The 15,854-nt window shown below is 40.8% G+C and overlaps 1 protein-coding gene across 3 annotated transcripts in view; it reads left to right on the forward strand.

Annotated features, from left to right (window-relative positions):
* The first annotated feature begins 2,127 nt into the window (after positions 1-2,127).
* GABRB2 (gamma-aminobutyric acid type A receptor subunit beta2) overlaps positions 2,128-15,854 on the forward strand; it is a 253,324-nt gene continuing 239,597 nt past the window's right edge. For 2 of the 3 annotated variants that reach the window (XM_025867088.2, XM_025867089.2), the window contains exons 1-4: positions 2,888-3,015; positions 3,653-3,885; positions 4,042-4,133; positions 5,145-5,212. In XM_025867088.2, coding sequence (XP_025722873.1) covers positions 3,809-3,885; positions 4,042-4,133; positions 5,145-5,212 — 237 coding nt within the window. In that variant the 5' untranslated portion in view covers positions 2,888-3,015; positions 3,653-3,808. Of the gene's footprint in view, positions 2,577-2,887; positions 3,016-3,652; positions 3,886-4,041; positions 4,134-5,144; positions 5,213-15,854 lie in introns of those variants that run through there. The other variant, XM_073890315.1, reaches the window with a different exon arrangement.

The raw sequence follows: 15,854 nt of genomic DNA on the forward strand, positions 1-15,854 counted from the left end.
GTTCTAGTGTTGATTCTGCTGTACAATAAGACTCACTTTAGATATAAGTTGATCTCAGGTTTTATAAGTGGTAGGAATATCTCTTTGATTATGTTAGTAATATCTATTGGTAAGAGATATCCCTGAGATGTTACCACATAAAGAAAATATTCTTTTTTCATTTCTCTTTAGATTGCCTTTAATACAGTGCCTTCTTAACCTTAATTCCCTTGAAATGTCAGCTCCTCTCTTCTCAAGCCAGTCTATGATAACTGCATTAAATTTATGTCCACTCAGTCTTTATACATTAATGTTATTAAATCTTGTTTGTTTTCCTGTCCACTGATTATGCTTTATTCATTAAAATTTGTTAATATTTGTTAATTTCATGCCAAATGCTACACATATATTTACATCATTCTATAATCAAATGGAGAAGGTACAATTATCATTCTCATTTTTACAGAAGAGGAAACCATGGCCTAGACAGGTTTACTGACCTATCCAAGTTACAAAGATACTAAGCATTCAAACTGGGATTTGAACTCAAAGTTCTGCCTCCAGTTCCTTTGAAACTCACAGTTTGCACTGTGCTATTGTTTTACTTGCTGAGATGCAAGTTACTTTTATTTTAATTCTTTGCCCTCCTCTTCCTTAATTTTCTGTATAGGGCAAGGTTTCCACAAGTACTTGTTTAATTGTTCACTGGGCTATTTTTATTACTGCTGGATGACAGTATTTTCGGTATTCTCTTTACTGAATATTTTTCTTTCAACCCAAACTGAAGGGAGTCAAATAGGAGAGGCTGACAGTGCAGAAAGTGCAACATGGATAACTAATGGTCAGACGGAAAATCCTGTTTTGGGGTGTTTTCAAGAAAAAGACAAGTTTCCTAGGTTTTCACCAGTTACTTAACCTGGGGTTCAAACTGATTTAGGAATCCTCTGTATATAATGCTGGTAACCTAAACTTTGTTTTCCCTTATATGTTAGCTTGTGTAAAAGATTCCCTTTGTATGTAAGTGTAAAAAGAGAGGAAAACTGGCAGTTTTCCTCTGCCATGGGTCCTTGGAACACTATTTTGTCCTTGGAACTCTCAACCGGAATAATTACAGATGGGAGACTTGCGGATTTCCTATCTCTCTCTCTCTCTCTCTCCTTCTCTCTCCCCGTCTGTCTGTCTGTCTCTCAACGGACTCCTATGAGCCTGGAGCCCCGCAGTACGCCAGACTGTAGAACTGCATGGTTTATGGCGTTGTTTTACCTGACTCAAATTCAGAAACTCCCTTAGTGATGGCACACAGCTCTCCCTTCCCGCTCGCGCTCCCTCCTAGGGGAGCTGTTGGATTCCCTCCTCGAAGCCCTCCCGCCTCCACTCTCCCCTAGGAGTCATTCCCCGGAGCTGCCCCAGGATGACCCTCTGACCTAGGCGGGGTGGGGAGAGGGAGGGAGGTGGTCTAGAGGTAAATGGGCCAGGAGCTTGGCAGGGACCAGGACCCTGAGGAGTCCCGCGTGTTGCGGAGACCACTACAGCGGGCGCGGGCGGCGGGCGCCTCTCCTCTGTTCAGACTTGGGCCATGCAAGCCCGGAACCGCGCGCTCCCGCTCCGCCCGCCGCCGCTGAGGGCTCCGCGGGCTCGGGGAGCTGTGCTGTAGCTGAGAGCCGGCAGCCGGCAGCCGGCATGGTCTCGGACTTGGGGGCCAAGGCTGTCTAGTCGAATGGTTAGGGACACTGGTTTTTTTTTTAGTCCAATTCGGGTTCCACCTCTAGCCTACTAGGTGACCTTGGGCAAGTTCCTTCGCTTCAGTGCGCCAGTTTCTAAATCCATATGAGGAAACTGAGGTGATGGCTAACTCCTAGGAGTGTCGTAAGAATTAATTAATAAAGCACTCCTGGCAAGTAGTACGCTCAGTTAATGGTTAGCAATGATCAGCAATAGGAGTTAGAAGCGAAAACTGCTCTGGGTCCAGAATGCAGGGTTGGGCTTTGGCTTTTCCCGTTCTTCACTGAGGAGTGGGGGAAGGGGGAGCGGGAGCACCTGCCCTACATCCCCTCCTCCCTCCTCCCCCGTTCCAAGATAACTCCGGAGTACCGGGAGAGGCATTCGTCCTGACCTCGGGCTCCTTCACACGCCCAGACCCCCCAGCCTTGTAGCAGCTCCCGGCTCCCGCGGCACGTCTCTCTCCCTCGAGCTGAGGAAACATTTCGGCGGTGAATTGAGTATCTCCCTCCGTCTCAAACCGCCGAGCTCGCTCGCTGCCTCCTCCGGGTCCCGGTGGCGGTGGGGAGCCGGGCAAAGCCTCGGGCGAGAGGGAAGAGGCAGCCTCGGGGTCTGAGAGTATCTCCTGGCCCTGGGAAGGGGAGCAAGGACGAGGTGGAGCGGAGACAGAGAACGCCGGGCCCCCAGGCGTCCCTAGGCCCCTTCCTCATTTTGCCGCCTTCTAGGGACCGCTCTGGCTTTTCCCATCCCGAGCCACACTCAGCCACTGAACAGCCAGGTGTCCCTAGCCGCCACTGGCCCTCTCCAGCTGGGACAGAGCTCCGGGGGGCGCCGGCTCCGCCCGCGGCAACAGTGGGCGGCGAGCGCAGGCCCGGGAGGTAAGAAGGAGCGGGAGGCGGGTTGGGAGAGTGCCTGCACGTGCGCGCGCCTCTGCGCGTGCTCCGAGGGGGCGGGGGGGGGGTTCCGCCAGGGGCGCCCCCCCTAGGGCCACCTGCCCTTGCTGCACCGTGTCGCCGCTCCAGCCCTCTAGCCCCCGGCACCCAGGGTCAGGCGCCAGCCACCGGCGTTCCCAACGCTCCCACGTCCCATCACTCCCCTCGTCCAAACCCCACCCTCCCCACTAATAATTTCCCAGTGCAGAATCAGACCGAAACCTGGAGAGACAGCGTTGCCTTTCTGCTCCCCTCGCCCCCCCCCTCCTTCTATAAATAATCCGAACTAGCGGGTCAGGCACGTCACACGGCAAGAAACCGGGACCCCGAGGTTTTCTTCTCGGGGAATAGGGGGCAAAGGGTGAGGAGGAGAAAGAAATCGTTCGTGAGTAGTGAAGAAAAGCTTGTTCCTAGACTCCTAGAAGAGACCAGGCATCATTTTATTCTTCCTTTATCTTTTTTTTATTTTTCCGTTTCTTTCTTATTCTCTACTCCCCCACCCCCCTCCCGCCCCAAATCCGACAGATTGCTCAGCACTTCTCCCATTGGTTTCTTTCTTCCCTCCCCCTTTGACTACTGCACCCACCGTCCCTTCCCCCCTCCCCCCACCGCACAACCCCCATCTCCAGCACACATCTCGCCCCACGCAGGGGATGCTATTTGCCAGGAAATAAAGTTCAAACTCCTCTCCTCCTAGGCTTGCTGATACCAGAAGTGGGATCGCAGGCACCCCTTTTCCACTAGCACTCCACACCTGCTGTCTTTTAAATTCCCTATCTGGATTTGCATATTTAAGAGGAAACACACATACACGCCCCAAAAACCCGTGAGGTGCAAAACTGCCTCCAGGAACTACCAAAACTTACCAGAGGCTCTAGTTGTTTTTGTCTTAACGAAAGGAAAACAAAGATTTTACTCTGGGTCCTCCTGTGGGGTGACTTTCCTATATTCCTCAAATATGTATATGTTATACATATGTATGTTTTTCCTTTTTCCCCTTTAATTTTTTTTTTTTTTCTTAGCCAGAAAATCTGCTCGGTCCCAGGCAGCCGCCGCTGCCCCTTTGATGTTTTGGTACACCGTGCGCATGCGCCTCACATTAGAATTACTGCACTGGGCAGTCTAAGTTGGATCTCCTCTCTTCAGTGAAACCCTCAATCCCATCAAAAACTAAAGGCATGTGGAGAGTCCGGAAAAAGGGCTACTTTGGGATTTGGTCATTCCCCTTAATAATCGCCGCTGTCTGTGCGCAGAGGTAAGTGTGCCCAGCATTTCTCTTTTTCATTTCACTTTGAAGGGCTCGGTCTGCATACCTCTGTGAGCAGGGATCTGTAGTGAGGATCAGACAGATGCTGAAGACGCTGTGCCTGCTGCCTTATTGATGCCTGTTTATTGTCTTTTCTTTCTTTAGTGTCAATGACCCTAGTAATATGTCGCTGGTTAAAGAGACAGTGGATAGACTCCTGAAAGGCTATGACATTCGTCTGAGACCAGATTTTGGAGGTAATGGGGTTGCCTTGGAAATAAGAAACAGCCCTGCTATAGCCTAAGCTGTCTTGTGAGCTTTGTGCTCGCTGTCTTCCCTCTCCCTCATTGTTGGCTGCATGTGGTATATCGAATGTGTCTCTGTGTTACCATATTGAGAAAGTGATCCAAACTTAAGCCGATTTGTTGCTATCCAGCAGTTAGACGGTCTTTCAATGAGACCTTCTTAGAGTGTATAGGTGACTGCTGTTCTTTAGCTTCACTGCTGAGATCCCTTGCTTCGCCGTCTTTGCTTCATTGAGATACAAACCTCTTAAGTTTAGTTAATGGTGTGCCTAGAGAACCTGGCTTACTGGAGGCCATCGTGAACATTTTTGAGAACAAAATGTGCAGGCAATTGGTTGAAAAGTGACATTAATCCCCTGTGCCCGCCTACTTTGGAAGAGTTCTGGCAATGGTTTAAAGTGGCTGATGTCTGGATGTTATCCAGTCCTGGAAGCCCCACTGTTTGTGGCGGTGGGAGGGAAGGGGTTGGGGAGGGCTAAAAGGCAGGGAGGGTAAGTGGGAGAAGGGCTAGGGACCTCTTGCTACAGCCTTAGATACACTGATATGCCCGTTTAATTTTGCTTTAGACTCTTACGAAGCTCAAAGAGTTAAAACCTGCGCGCTCCGAAGGGGAGTGGGAAAGAATGAGGAGGAGGGGGTTTTAGTGCAATATATAAAAATTCCCTCGGGCTAGACAGGTTCCTCCGGCTTCTGTGAGTTGTGTGTTTTCTCATACTGAGACATCTACCTATGTAGATAGAATTGGAATCCCTCTCCCAGGAGGGCACGTGTGTACATGTTCCATAGAGCATTCCCTAGAGGAGTGCAGAGCACTCTTTTTTAAAAAGGAGTGGAGAAGTGAAGAATATAAGGATGAGCAGTGGGGGAGGAATTTGGGGCAGAATACCCCATGCCCAGGGACAGCTCTTGTTGAGAATGAATGAAGTTCTGAGAAATCACATGGCTGGCTATCTTGGTTCGCAGGTCCCCCTGTGGCCGTGGGAATGAACATTGACATCGCCAGCATTGATATGGTTTCCGAAGTCAATATGGTGAGTACTAAGGTTTATGGTTGTGTCTCCACAGACCTTCATTTGGGGACGGGAAGTAGAAAGGAGCCGTTTGGTGGGGGTGGTGTATGCATGAGTATGTGTATGAAGTGGGGGTGAGGACTGGGGATTTTGCTTTGGAGCCCACTGTGTTTGAAGTTTCAAAGCCTTTGCTTTTGGTCCCTAACGATTTTTCCAACCTGGTTTGGATACTTAGGAATTGGTACAGAGCAAGTAAAATGCATCATAATTCACGTGCAAATCACAGCCACATGCAGAAGATCCCCTGCAGAAACCACATTTCCTAGGGTTTAGTGGGAAACCAGATCATCAAGGATTTTCTGAGTTTGGGGTGGGGTCGGGAAAAGAGGGAAGGGTTTTGATTTGATATTTCACAGGGAATATAACCTGCAACCTAAACTGTCACAAAGAGGCTGAATAAATGACCCTGGGATACAGATGTCCACTTGTTGCTTTCAGAGATGGCCTCTTTACAACTGATGGCAATCACCTCCTCCCCCAATTGTTCACCAGCTCTTTTAATGTCTGCTGCCCACCAAAATAACAAAAATTGGTCACCCTGTTTTCTAAAGGCAAGCTCAGACCCATGTGCCCTAGTCAGTCACTTCTGCAATGTTATTCACCGCATGTTCTAAGCTTGTACAGTTTATGGACAACAGCACTCCTCATTGACTACCTCGTTGGACTTGGGGCAAATGCTAAGAGAAAAAGCCTCAGTATTCTCGACCAGGGACACTTGTGGGGGCTTTGCTTCATGCAGGAGCGCCCCCTGCTGCCCATGTTGGGACACTGCAGACATACAAAACAATGAAAAGTGTCCCAGATACCCCGATTACTTGGGCTGCTTGTTTCTCCAGTGACTTTTCTACTCGGTGTTTTTGAAATTTTCTCCTTTGGAAAAGTCTCTTTAGAAAGGTCACATTTGAGGGTCACCTGGGTGGCTCAGTCGTTAAGCGTCTGCCTTCAGCTCAGGTCATGATCCCAGGGTCCTGGGATCGAGCCCCACATAGGGCTTCCTGCTCAGCGGGAAGCCTGCTTCTCTCTCTCCCACTCCCCCTGCTTGTGTTCCCTCTCTCGCTGTCTAAATCTTAAAAAAAAAAAAAAAAGGCCACATTTGAATGTAACATGCAAGTATTACTTTCAATACTGAAGGCACACAGCACATTTCAGAAGACTGTGTTGTGGCATGGTTCTTCCTAGAAATGAAATGCACTATTTAAAGAAGAGGATGTCGTGTGTAAAGTTTTATGCAAAACACTTCTAAGTCAGCCACCAGGACTTGAAAGTTAGGACACTTATTAATTAACTCAAGAGAAACAAAATACTACATAGTGGATATGCTCTCAACATAATGCAAATTTTCATATTCTCAGAATTCGAATAGAGAGCAAGCTCAAATAACCAACCTTATCCCTATACCCTCTCCAAACACAGTTTTGATAATCCTGAGGTATCACAAGGTTATAAAACATGTCACGACTACTCCAGGGAATATTCAAGTTTCAGCAATATTTTAATGTCGTGTGTATCTTCTTACATTCTAATTATTGGAGACGTTTTTGATATATAGGATACAAACACAGACTGAGACAATATTGGGTGATTCAGAACCGCCGATTTCCCACACATTATGAAAATCCCCTGTTTTCAAGAGAATACGTCTTCCTAGGGAAACTAATTTCTCAGATACACAAATATTCACTTTTGTGGGATTATGGAGGTGTTTCATTGATTTAAATTTGGAGTTTTACCATAACAATTTTAAAATGTCCTAATGTGGGTACCTCCCAAGTCCCAAACACTTAAATATAAATTATGTTGCTAGAAATAAAATGATATAGAAATCAGGTATGGTTCTGTGTGCCCTATATGAGGTTAAATTAGACTCCTTTCTTTTGCCTTTTATTTATGTTGTTTTTTACATAACAACATCACAAAATGGTATTCTATGGAAAAATTAGGGAATAAAATCCAAACAGACAATGATAAGAAGATTAGAAGTTGCTGTGATAGGTCAGCTAAGAACTTAGATGTGTTATAGCCCCCAATTGTTTAGAGTAGTGGTGTTTTTTTTTTTTTCTTCCTTAAGTTTTGTTCACCTTTTACCTGCATGCAACATTTTGGAGAGGCATCTGAACTGGACACAGTGCCAAGACCTGCTAGTCAAAATATAGACACCAGCTAAGGTGAGGTGTCATCTCTAAAAGCTATTTACTGTTGCTGAAAAATCACGGGATGTTGAAAGTGCAAAAACAAATATCAGGTTGTAAATAGGCCAGTACTGCAGCATTAATGATTAGAACCAAGTGTTAAGAATCCCATGCCAGATTCCTTTCTTAGCCTACTGCTAACACATGTGGACTTGTCCAGACACATTTTTACTTGTTGAAAAATTAACACTTATTTCAGCTAACAATCAGAGTGACTTTAATCCTTCAAAGAAAAGTTTTTGCAATGTATGTTATTTTTAAGTATGCTTATTTGATTTGAAGCAACAGATGGGAAATTTCATCACTGGTGTGTAAAGAAAAAAAAAAGAATATGTTCATGGCATATTGCCCCCTGTATACAGGTCTAAAATTACTAGTATCTTTTGATTATTTTTAGTTCTGAAAGAATGATTGATTATTTAAATGAAACCTCAAAATTAATTAACATATATATTTTCGCCTCATTATCTTTTGTGACCTGCAAACTCTGGTAATTGTAACTGTCTTTTACTATAGTAAATCTTCCTTCGAGGGATGGTAGACACCAGCCCATTTAGATTGTAAATGACTCATTTGTACCAAAGGAAAAGACCCATGTCAATTTGATGCTCCTGGTAAATGACAATAATAGAAATATCTGAACCAAGTCAAGAGTCTTGAATACTAGTTCTGCTTCTGCTGCTCAGTCATCCTGAGGGAATTCACAGACAGATGGGGCTCAATTTCCTCACCTGTTACAGGGGAGGAATAATCCCATTTTACCTATCTCAGGTGACTACACACTAGAATTAATAAAACAATATATGTGAAAGTATTGATGTTCCATGAACATAGCTTATGTGGAAGACTGAATAACAGGTTATCCCTCAAGAGACTTTGCTACTCGAGCTGTGCCCTAAATGTACTTAGGTCAATAATTATATTACCAGGTCTCAGGTTTTTTTTTGTTTGAAATGAGAGGGGACATGTTAAATTGACTTCAACTCAAAGTTATATGTGTTGTTCGTTGGTTTAGTATAATAGCTCTGTTGAGTACAAATAAGTTCCTGGAAAACTGGAAATCCAGCATAAATGTAAGGAAAATGCAGAATTCCTAAATATCATGCAGTTGTGAGGTCCTACTCATGAAGGTGAGGATGGTAGCTTACTCAGGTGACTATTGGCCCAATGCTAGGTCTCTGGAAGAATGTGATTTCAATTACAATGCTTCTGAACGGAAAGCTTGGCTTTAGAATTAAATATTTTTAGATGTCTTGGTTACATTGGCAGGAATCTTTTTGTTAAGACTCTTTGATGAAAAGTGCATTTTAAGATCCAAAATTGGCTCTGAGAATTATGGACCGAAATAGCTTTCTCTTCATTTAAAGCAGATACTTCTCCATCTTGAAACAACACATTTGCCAACCAAAGAGTGAAGCAATATTTCACTTTTGAGGAAATAGTTCTAGTAAACACACACACAAATTACCTTTTTATGGAATGGCAAAAGAGAAAAAGTGCTGTTTTTTTTAAACAGATGTTTTCTTGCATCACCAGATGCACAGTTTAAAATTCAATTCAACACAAATGCTTAGTTAGCTACTATGATTCAGCCATGTTGTTAGACCTTGGAGACAGAGCAATGAACAAGATTGATTTGTCTCCTGACCTCATGAGACTTAGCATCTAGGTGTTCACTATTTTTAATTCTTCTGTAGACTCTTACTATAATTATACTTATCTTTTCTCTAAAACTTTTTTTATGAGCAGCCAATTGAGTACCTAGTGGTGTGTATTTCCCATGGGTTCCTTTGTCACTTGTTGGTTTCACCATTCATTTGGTATTTGCCACTTCAAATTGCTATATATGTTACATATTCATTCTAGCTTCCTAATTCATGTTACAAACTGCATATAGACAGAATTATAGTGTATCTCCCCATGTGATTTTGCTCTATACACAATGGTTGGCTGGATGTTTGATTCCTGGTGAATGTCGCAAATATTGCGTGAACTATTTTGTTTTCATAGCAACAATTTGTTATTATTCACTAGACACTGTACTGGTATGTGGAGAAACAGAGCATAGACTCAGAGGCCTCAAATTCAAGGCATTCACTCTTTAATGTAGAAAGAATCACAATGCAGGATTATAAATGAAGGAGGAAATACACAGGGTATATTGGGAATACAGAATACTGAGATATTACATAGTAATTACTAGGTGAAGATGGGGCTAGAGGGCTATGGATAGATGTTCCAAGCAGAAACAATGGCACATAGAAGAAAAAAACACAGGAAAGATAAATGGGTTAGGGATTTGCAAGTAGCTTTAAATGGCTGGAGTTGGGAGTGGGAGTAAGGAGGTGATAAGAGCTGGTATTGAGATCATAGGCAGTGATCAACCAATAAAGACCATTTTTGCACCTTTCTGAAGAGTTTAAATTTTGTTTCGAAGACTGTAGGGACCCATGAAAGGATGTGAATAGGAGAATTGCATGAATAGATTCACATTTCAGGAAGATGCTTCTGAAATACAGAGTTAAGCAAAATCTAAAGTTGGGAGATAAGATGAAGACTCATTGCAAAAATACAGGAAGAATTGATGAATTGAGAAAGGGATGTAAAAGAGAAGATATAAAACTGGGGCATTTACAAGGTAGAAGCAAAAGGACTTGGTGAATCCCAAATTTCTGATGGCACCATTTATTGATATGGAGGACGCAGAAAGGGCTGCCAAGTGGGAGGTGGGGTGTAGGATTAGGCATATGGACAGACAGGGCAATCAGTTTGGGATATGTTGACTTTTTTACAGACATGAAATCTCCCAATGGAGATTGGAAAATATAGGTTTAGAGCTATGTAAAAAGTCATGACTAGAGAGATGAACTTGGACATTGTCAGCATGTAAGTAGTACTTAAACAGTATGAATGGGTACAATTAAATAGGGAAAGTGACAAATGGAGATCTGGTGAGCACTGTAATTTAAGTGGAGTAATGCTGAAAAGGAGTCCACAAAGATTAATAAGTAGCTAAGCAGCAATCAGAGAGTTAGGAAGAAAACCTGCAGATAAATGTTTTGGAAGCTGAGGCACAAGAGAGTTTCAAAAAGAAGAAAGTGGGGCACCTAGGTGGCTCAGTCAGTTAAGCCCATAATTTGGAGAAGTTTCCTTTAGAGGGGAGTAGTTTGCAGATACAACACAAGGAATTGGTCAGGTGGCAGGACAAGGTGGCTTTATGGAAGACCTCTCTATTCTCTCTGACATGGGAAACACTTTCTGTTGAGAATAGAGGAGGTTAAAATTGGCCTCTGTGGAGAATGGGTAAGTAAGTGAGGTTGCCTGGGACACACGGAAGGATAGCCAGAAAGCATGAAGCACGGTGAAGGGTATGGGAACACTCACTGGCCACAGGCACACTTAATTCTAAATAAATTATGCTTAGAAACCCTCCTACCCGGCTTTTAGCAAGCTGTCATGTTCTCTTCTTTTTCTTCTTCTTCTTCCCACTCTCCTACCCCTCTCCCTCTCTTGTACGGTACCCAACATTTTTCATTGTCATCATAACACTAATATAATAAAATAATTATAGTTAATGCTTGTTGAGTTTTTAACTCACGTAAGTATCCTGTTGATTTACATTATCTCATCCAATCTTCCTATAAAAACAGTGAGATGGCTACCATCAACATACTTGCAAAAGAAGAATCTGAGGCCCAGAGAGGTTAAGTGACTTGTTCAAGGTCACACAGCTAGTAAATGACAGATTTCATGTCCCTTAATCTTAGCCATACGATTATACTGCAGTTTTAAATGTAGCAGGGCCTCATTTGAAAAAAAAAATAATTTTCATTCCTTGAGGACCCTTTTTGTTGTAGTGTTTGTTTTTATTCTTTTTTTTGAAACAGTGGATAGACCGGATAAACTAATCCTTCCTAAGATATTACTCACTCTCTCCACCTTAAAAAAAAAATCTCAATTTTATTAAAGTGATTCCGAGTAGGTACTTTATTCAGTATATATTAAATATAAGAAATGGTCCCCATCCTTGAGAAACTTATATGTTAAATTATATCTATTGAGCATAATTCAAACCATGCAATAAAGGAAGATTTACATAATATCTTGAAGAATCCAGGATAATTCTTGTGCCATAATTTATTTCATTATGAATGGGTACTGTTTTTAACTTGTCTAATAATTTTCTTGTTGCTCCAGAAGAATCTGTCAGATAACCATTAAAGCCAATTATTGTCAGAAAATACTGGCTGGTATATGTTTAAGAACCATAAACTCAGTGATTATGAGATGTGGGTGGACACTATGTGAAAAGACCATATCCTTTCCCTTATTTTTTTATTATAAAGACCTCATTTTCAATTGAACTTTTTGCACTGAGAACACATTTTTCTGATTTCTGATAAATTGCTCCTACAAATAATTCTCTTAAAGGTAGTTGAATTTTTTTTTCTTCCCAGATCTTTCCTTCCTCCATCCCATGTAGTATCAATGAGACTCATTATAAAGATTATATCTCTAGAAGACTTACCTATTTTTAAACATCTATGCCACTTGATATTACAGTTTATAAATCTATTTTTTTTTGGTTAACTCAGGAAAAGTTATTTTGCTGTGACTTTATGGATACCCTGAACAATGCTCTTGCTTAACTATGGCATGAAATAAAGATATGATTATGGGCTTACTCTGCAAGAGAAAGCAGGTTAAGGAAGTATCTCAGATTTCATATTATAGTGCATCATGGGTATTTCCGTGCACTCCTCTCAACCCCCACTCAAATAATTAAATGGTTATGGGAATTCCTTTAAGAATGGAAGTCAAAGTGTTTTTCCTAGCTATATGGGAGGAGTGTGTGTGTATATTAATTTTGGGGAAGGACACTGATTTGTTTTGTGATCATTCTATAGCAAGATTTCTTACCCTCAGCATTATTGTCACTTTGGACCAGAAACTTCTTTGTTGTTTAGGGGACTGTCATGTGTGTTGTAAGATGTAAAACAGCATCCTCACCTCTACCTATTAGCTGCCAGAAGTACTCCTGCTATTGTGAAAACCAAAAATGTCTCCAGAAATTGTTAAATGTGTCATGTAGGGTGAGGCGATTGTCTCCAGTTGAGAACCATTGGTATAAAGAATGGTGTTATGGTTTTATCTCCAACCAAAGAGAAAAGAGATTTGTCATTGAGATGTTTCTCAATAATCTTTTGCTTAATCACGATTTTCATTTATGTTTGGTGGTACATTGTGACAAAACCAATTTTAAAATGCCGACAAACATCAAAAGCAAGAATTATCCACATCCCCATCACTTCATTAAAACTGTATTTTAATTGGTGTATATTACCTTCTAGTTCTCGTCTATTTGCTTATTCATATTTGACACATTGCAGTTATTTTGTAGAGAAAATTTTATAGTTTACATTTTCACTTAATATACCATGAGTATCAGACTTATGCTTCCTTTAAAAAAAATACTCATCAGTTCACCACTAATGTGAACTGATGTGTATTTTTCCATGATCTTACAAACATACACGTGAATATACTGACATTTTATTTTTTATTCACTCTGTATTTTTTCAAAAAACAATTTAAAAATACATTTTATAGATTATTAGTCATAATTCTAGCTATCAATTATTTGAAAATATATTTACTTTTACTTATGCACCATTAACAATAATATATAAATCATATACAAAATAGAGAACTGGATTTAAATAGCATATAAATAGAAATTTTTAAAAAACTTATAAATCAACTTGACTCGTGTTTACACAGCCACTCTTTACTCTGTTTCTATTCTGATATTACTCAGTTTTTCCAAAATCAACTTACATTTTTCAGATGACAAAAATACTTAGAAACAGTTAAAAGAGGAATAAGAGGAAGGATGGTTATGAGTTTTTAAAAGACACAAACACAAGATTTTTTTTAGTATTTATTTATTTATTTTTGCGAGAGAGAGAGAAAGAGAGAGTGCGCATGAGCAGGGGAGAGCAGCAGAGGGAGAGGGAGAAGTAGGCTCCCTGATAAGCAGGGAGCCTGACATGGGACCAGAACCCAGGGATCCTGACCCGAGCTGAAGGCAGACACTTAACTGACTGAGCCACCCAGGTGCCCACAAACACAAGATTTATATGTTGTTTCCAGTTGTGCATTTTATTTACAAAATACATATTTTATTAAACAAGGAGAGAAATGGGCTTATATTATCCTGTCCCTATTTATATGGAAAAATATAGGAATGTCTTTAGCCCATTGGCTCTTGCTGGTCCTCATTTTGTTAACATTCTATCGGCATTTTTATTGCCAAGTCTCATTTTTCCTTGCTCTATAATTTGGCACTTACCTCCCACTTACTTGCCAAGAGGTCTTAACTTAGAAGTAATTGGCAATTGAAGATGTAACTTCTCTCCTAACACAATAGCAACAATTAATGAATTTTAAAGGTGAATCTACATATATCTTAGAAAAGTAACACACAAAAGTAAGCCATAGAAGAAGATCAGAGATGCATGGACAGTACCTACCACAATGCCTGACAGTTAATAGATGCTCAACAGATATGGATTGGATGAATTTTTTGAAGGGGTAGTTGAAGGACTGCAGGACATCAAGCTACAAGAAAATATTTATTAAGTGCTAACTTAAGAAGCACTATGCCAATTAAGCTGGATTGTGGAAGGATGTGAAATGGTTCTTACACAGGGGCTAAGTCTAGAGTCAAGAAAGCTTAATCTTATTGCCTGAAGTGGGGGGTGAGGGTATATGGAAAGAAGAATATTTCAGATGGTGGGAGAGGAGAGTGGTGTGTCTTTCAGGTAGAAAAATAAAAATAAAAATTTGAGAATCAAATTTTTACAGTGATCCTCAGACTTTTCTGTGCAGTAGAATCATCTGAGTCTAGTATTAATATTCATATTTTAAGGCCCATATCTAGAGTCTAACTCAGTAGGTCTGGGATGGGCTTCAGGAATCTTCATATTAAAAAGCTTTCTACATGACTGACACAGATACTATCTGAAGGGCACCGTTTGAGGAACACTAATTTTATAGTGAAGTTGGAAGCCAGTATAATCACTAATAAAGGAATTTTACAACAACTGACTGGCCTCTAGTTATAATGTGGGTTTTTGCAACAATAAAGAGCTCAGTGGTCAGAGTGGGTGGGATTTGTAGAAGACTTCATGAAAGAGAGAGTTGAACTGAACTAACAGGATCAGTGTGATTTAAATAGATGGAAAATAAGAACAGTTCTGTGGGAAAGGGCAGTAGGGTATAGAAAACATGAAGAAAGTCATTTCATATTAGCAATAGTAATATTGCAAAAATTTAAATTTAGGGTGTGTATGACTATCTCACTTAATGTTCACAAAAATCCTATGAGCTAGATAATAGTATTATCACCTTCTTTTACAAATGCAGAAATTAAGAACAAGACGGATTATATAATTTGTAAGATTTTACAGCTAATGTGAGTGGATTGGAATGATAGGGTGCATATGTAGGGTATGAATATGTAGGGTATGAATATGTAGGGTGAAGCTTAATTCCATAGGACCTTGACAGCTATGCAGAAGAGACCTTGGAAATTCTTGAGTGGATGCTCTGACGTGATGAGAGAATCTTAAGCATCTTCATAAAGACTGAAGTAGAAGGCAGGCGATGCTAAAGGAAGTATGAGGAAGTTGAAAAACATTTTCCAGATCTGATTTTTATTTTTATAAAATGTCCTTTGGAGCCTTCACACTAATTTTATTGTTCCAGATGATGAAAATATTTAGAAAGAACAAAAGTTGAAACAAAGATTGTGAAATGGGGTAGGGATGAGCATCTAGCACAGTGTTTGATACTATGAATAAATTAATAATAGCTACATCAACTAGTTTTAAGATGTTTGAAAAAATTAGAAATACTGATATTTTAATACACATTTCAGGGTAATATGATTTGGCTATTCCTTGTTTAGAAAGGTAGCTATTTAATTGGTAGTTAGTAATAGTAGTATTGCAAATTTACATATAGCAACAATGCCACTGAATAGCTTCCTGTAAATTATTTATGGCTGCCTAATTACAATTCTGGAAGTATATGCTTAAACCTAACGCCTCAATGATTAAGCATCTTGAGATTTTTCCTCTAAAGATCAATAATTCAGTGCCTAATTGGTACAAGACCATCAAATCAAAAACATTTTTTAAAATGTTTATCTACAGACTTTTCCATGAAGTTTTTAAAATTAAATAGGTCGTTTTTAAAAGCCGTGTTTCACTCAGCTATTTTATTTTTAAAGATTTTATTTATTTATTTGAGAGAGAGAGAGAAAGCATGAGTGGGGTAAGGGACAGAGGGAGAAGCAGACTCCCTGCTGAGCAGGGAGCCCGATGTGGGACTCAGTCCTGAGACTCCGG

The sequence above is a fragment of the Callorhinus ursinus genome, unplaced genomic scaffold (assembly GCF_003265705.2).
Source record: "Callorhinus ursinus isolate GAN/ISIS: 27379988/994484 unplaced genomic scaffold, GSC_fseal_2.0 scaffold3, whole genome shotgun sequence".
Lineage (NCBI taxonomy): Eukaryota > Metazoa > Chordata > Mammalia > Carnivora > Otariidae > Callorhinus > Callorhinus ursinus.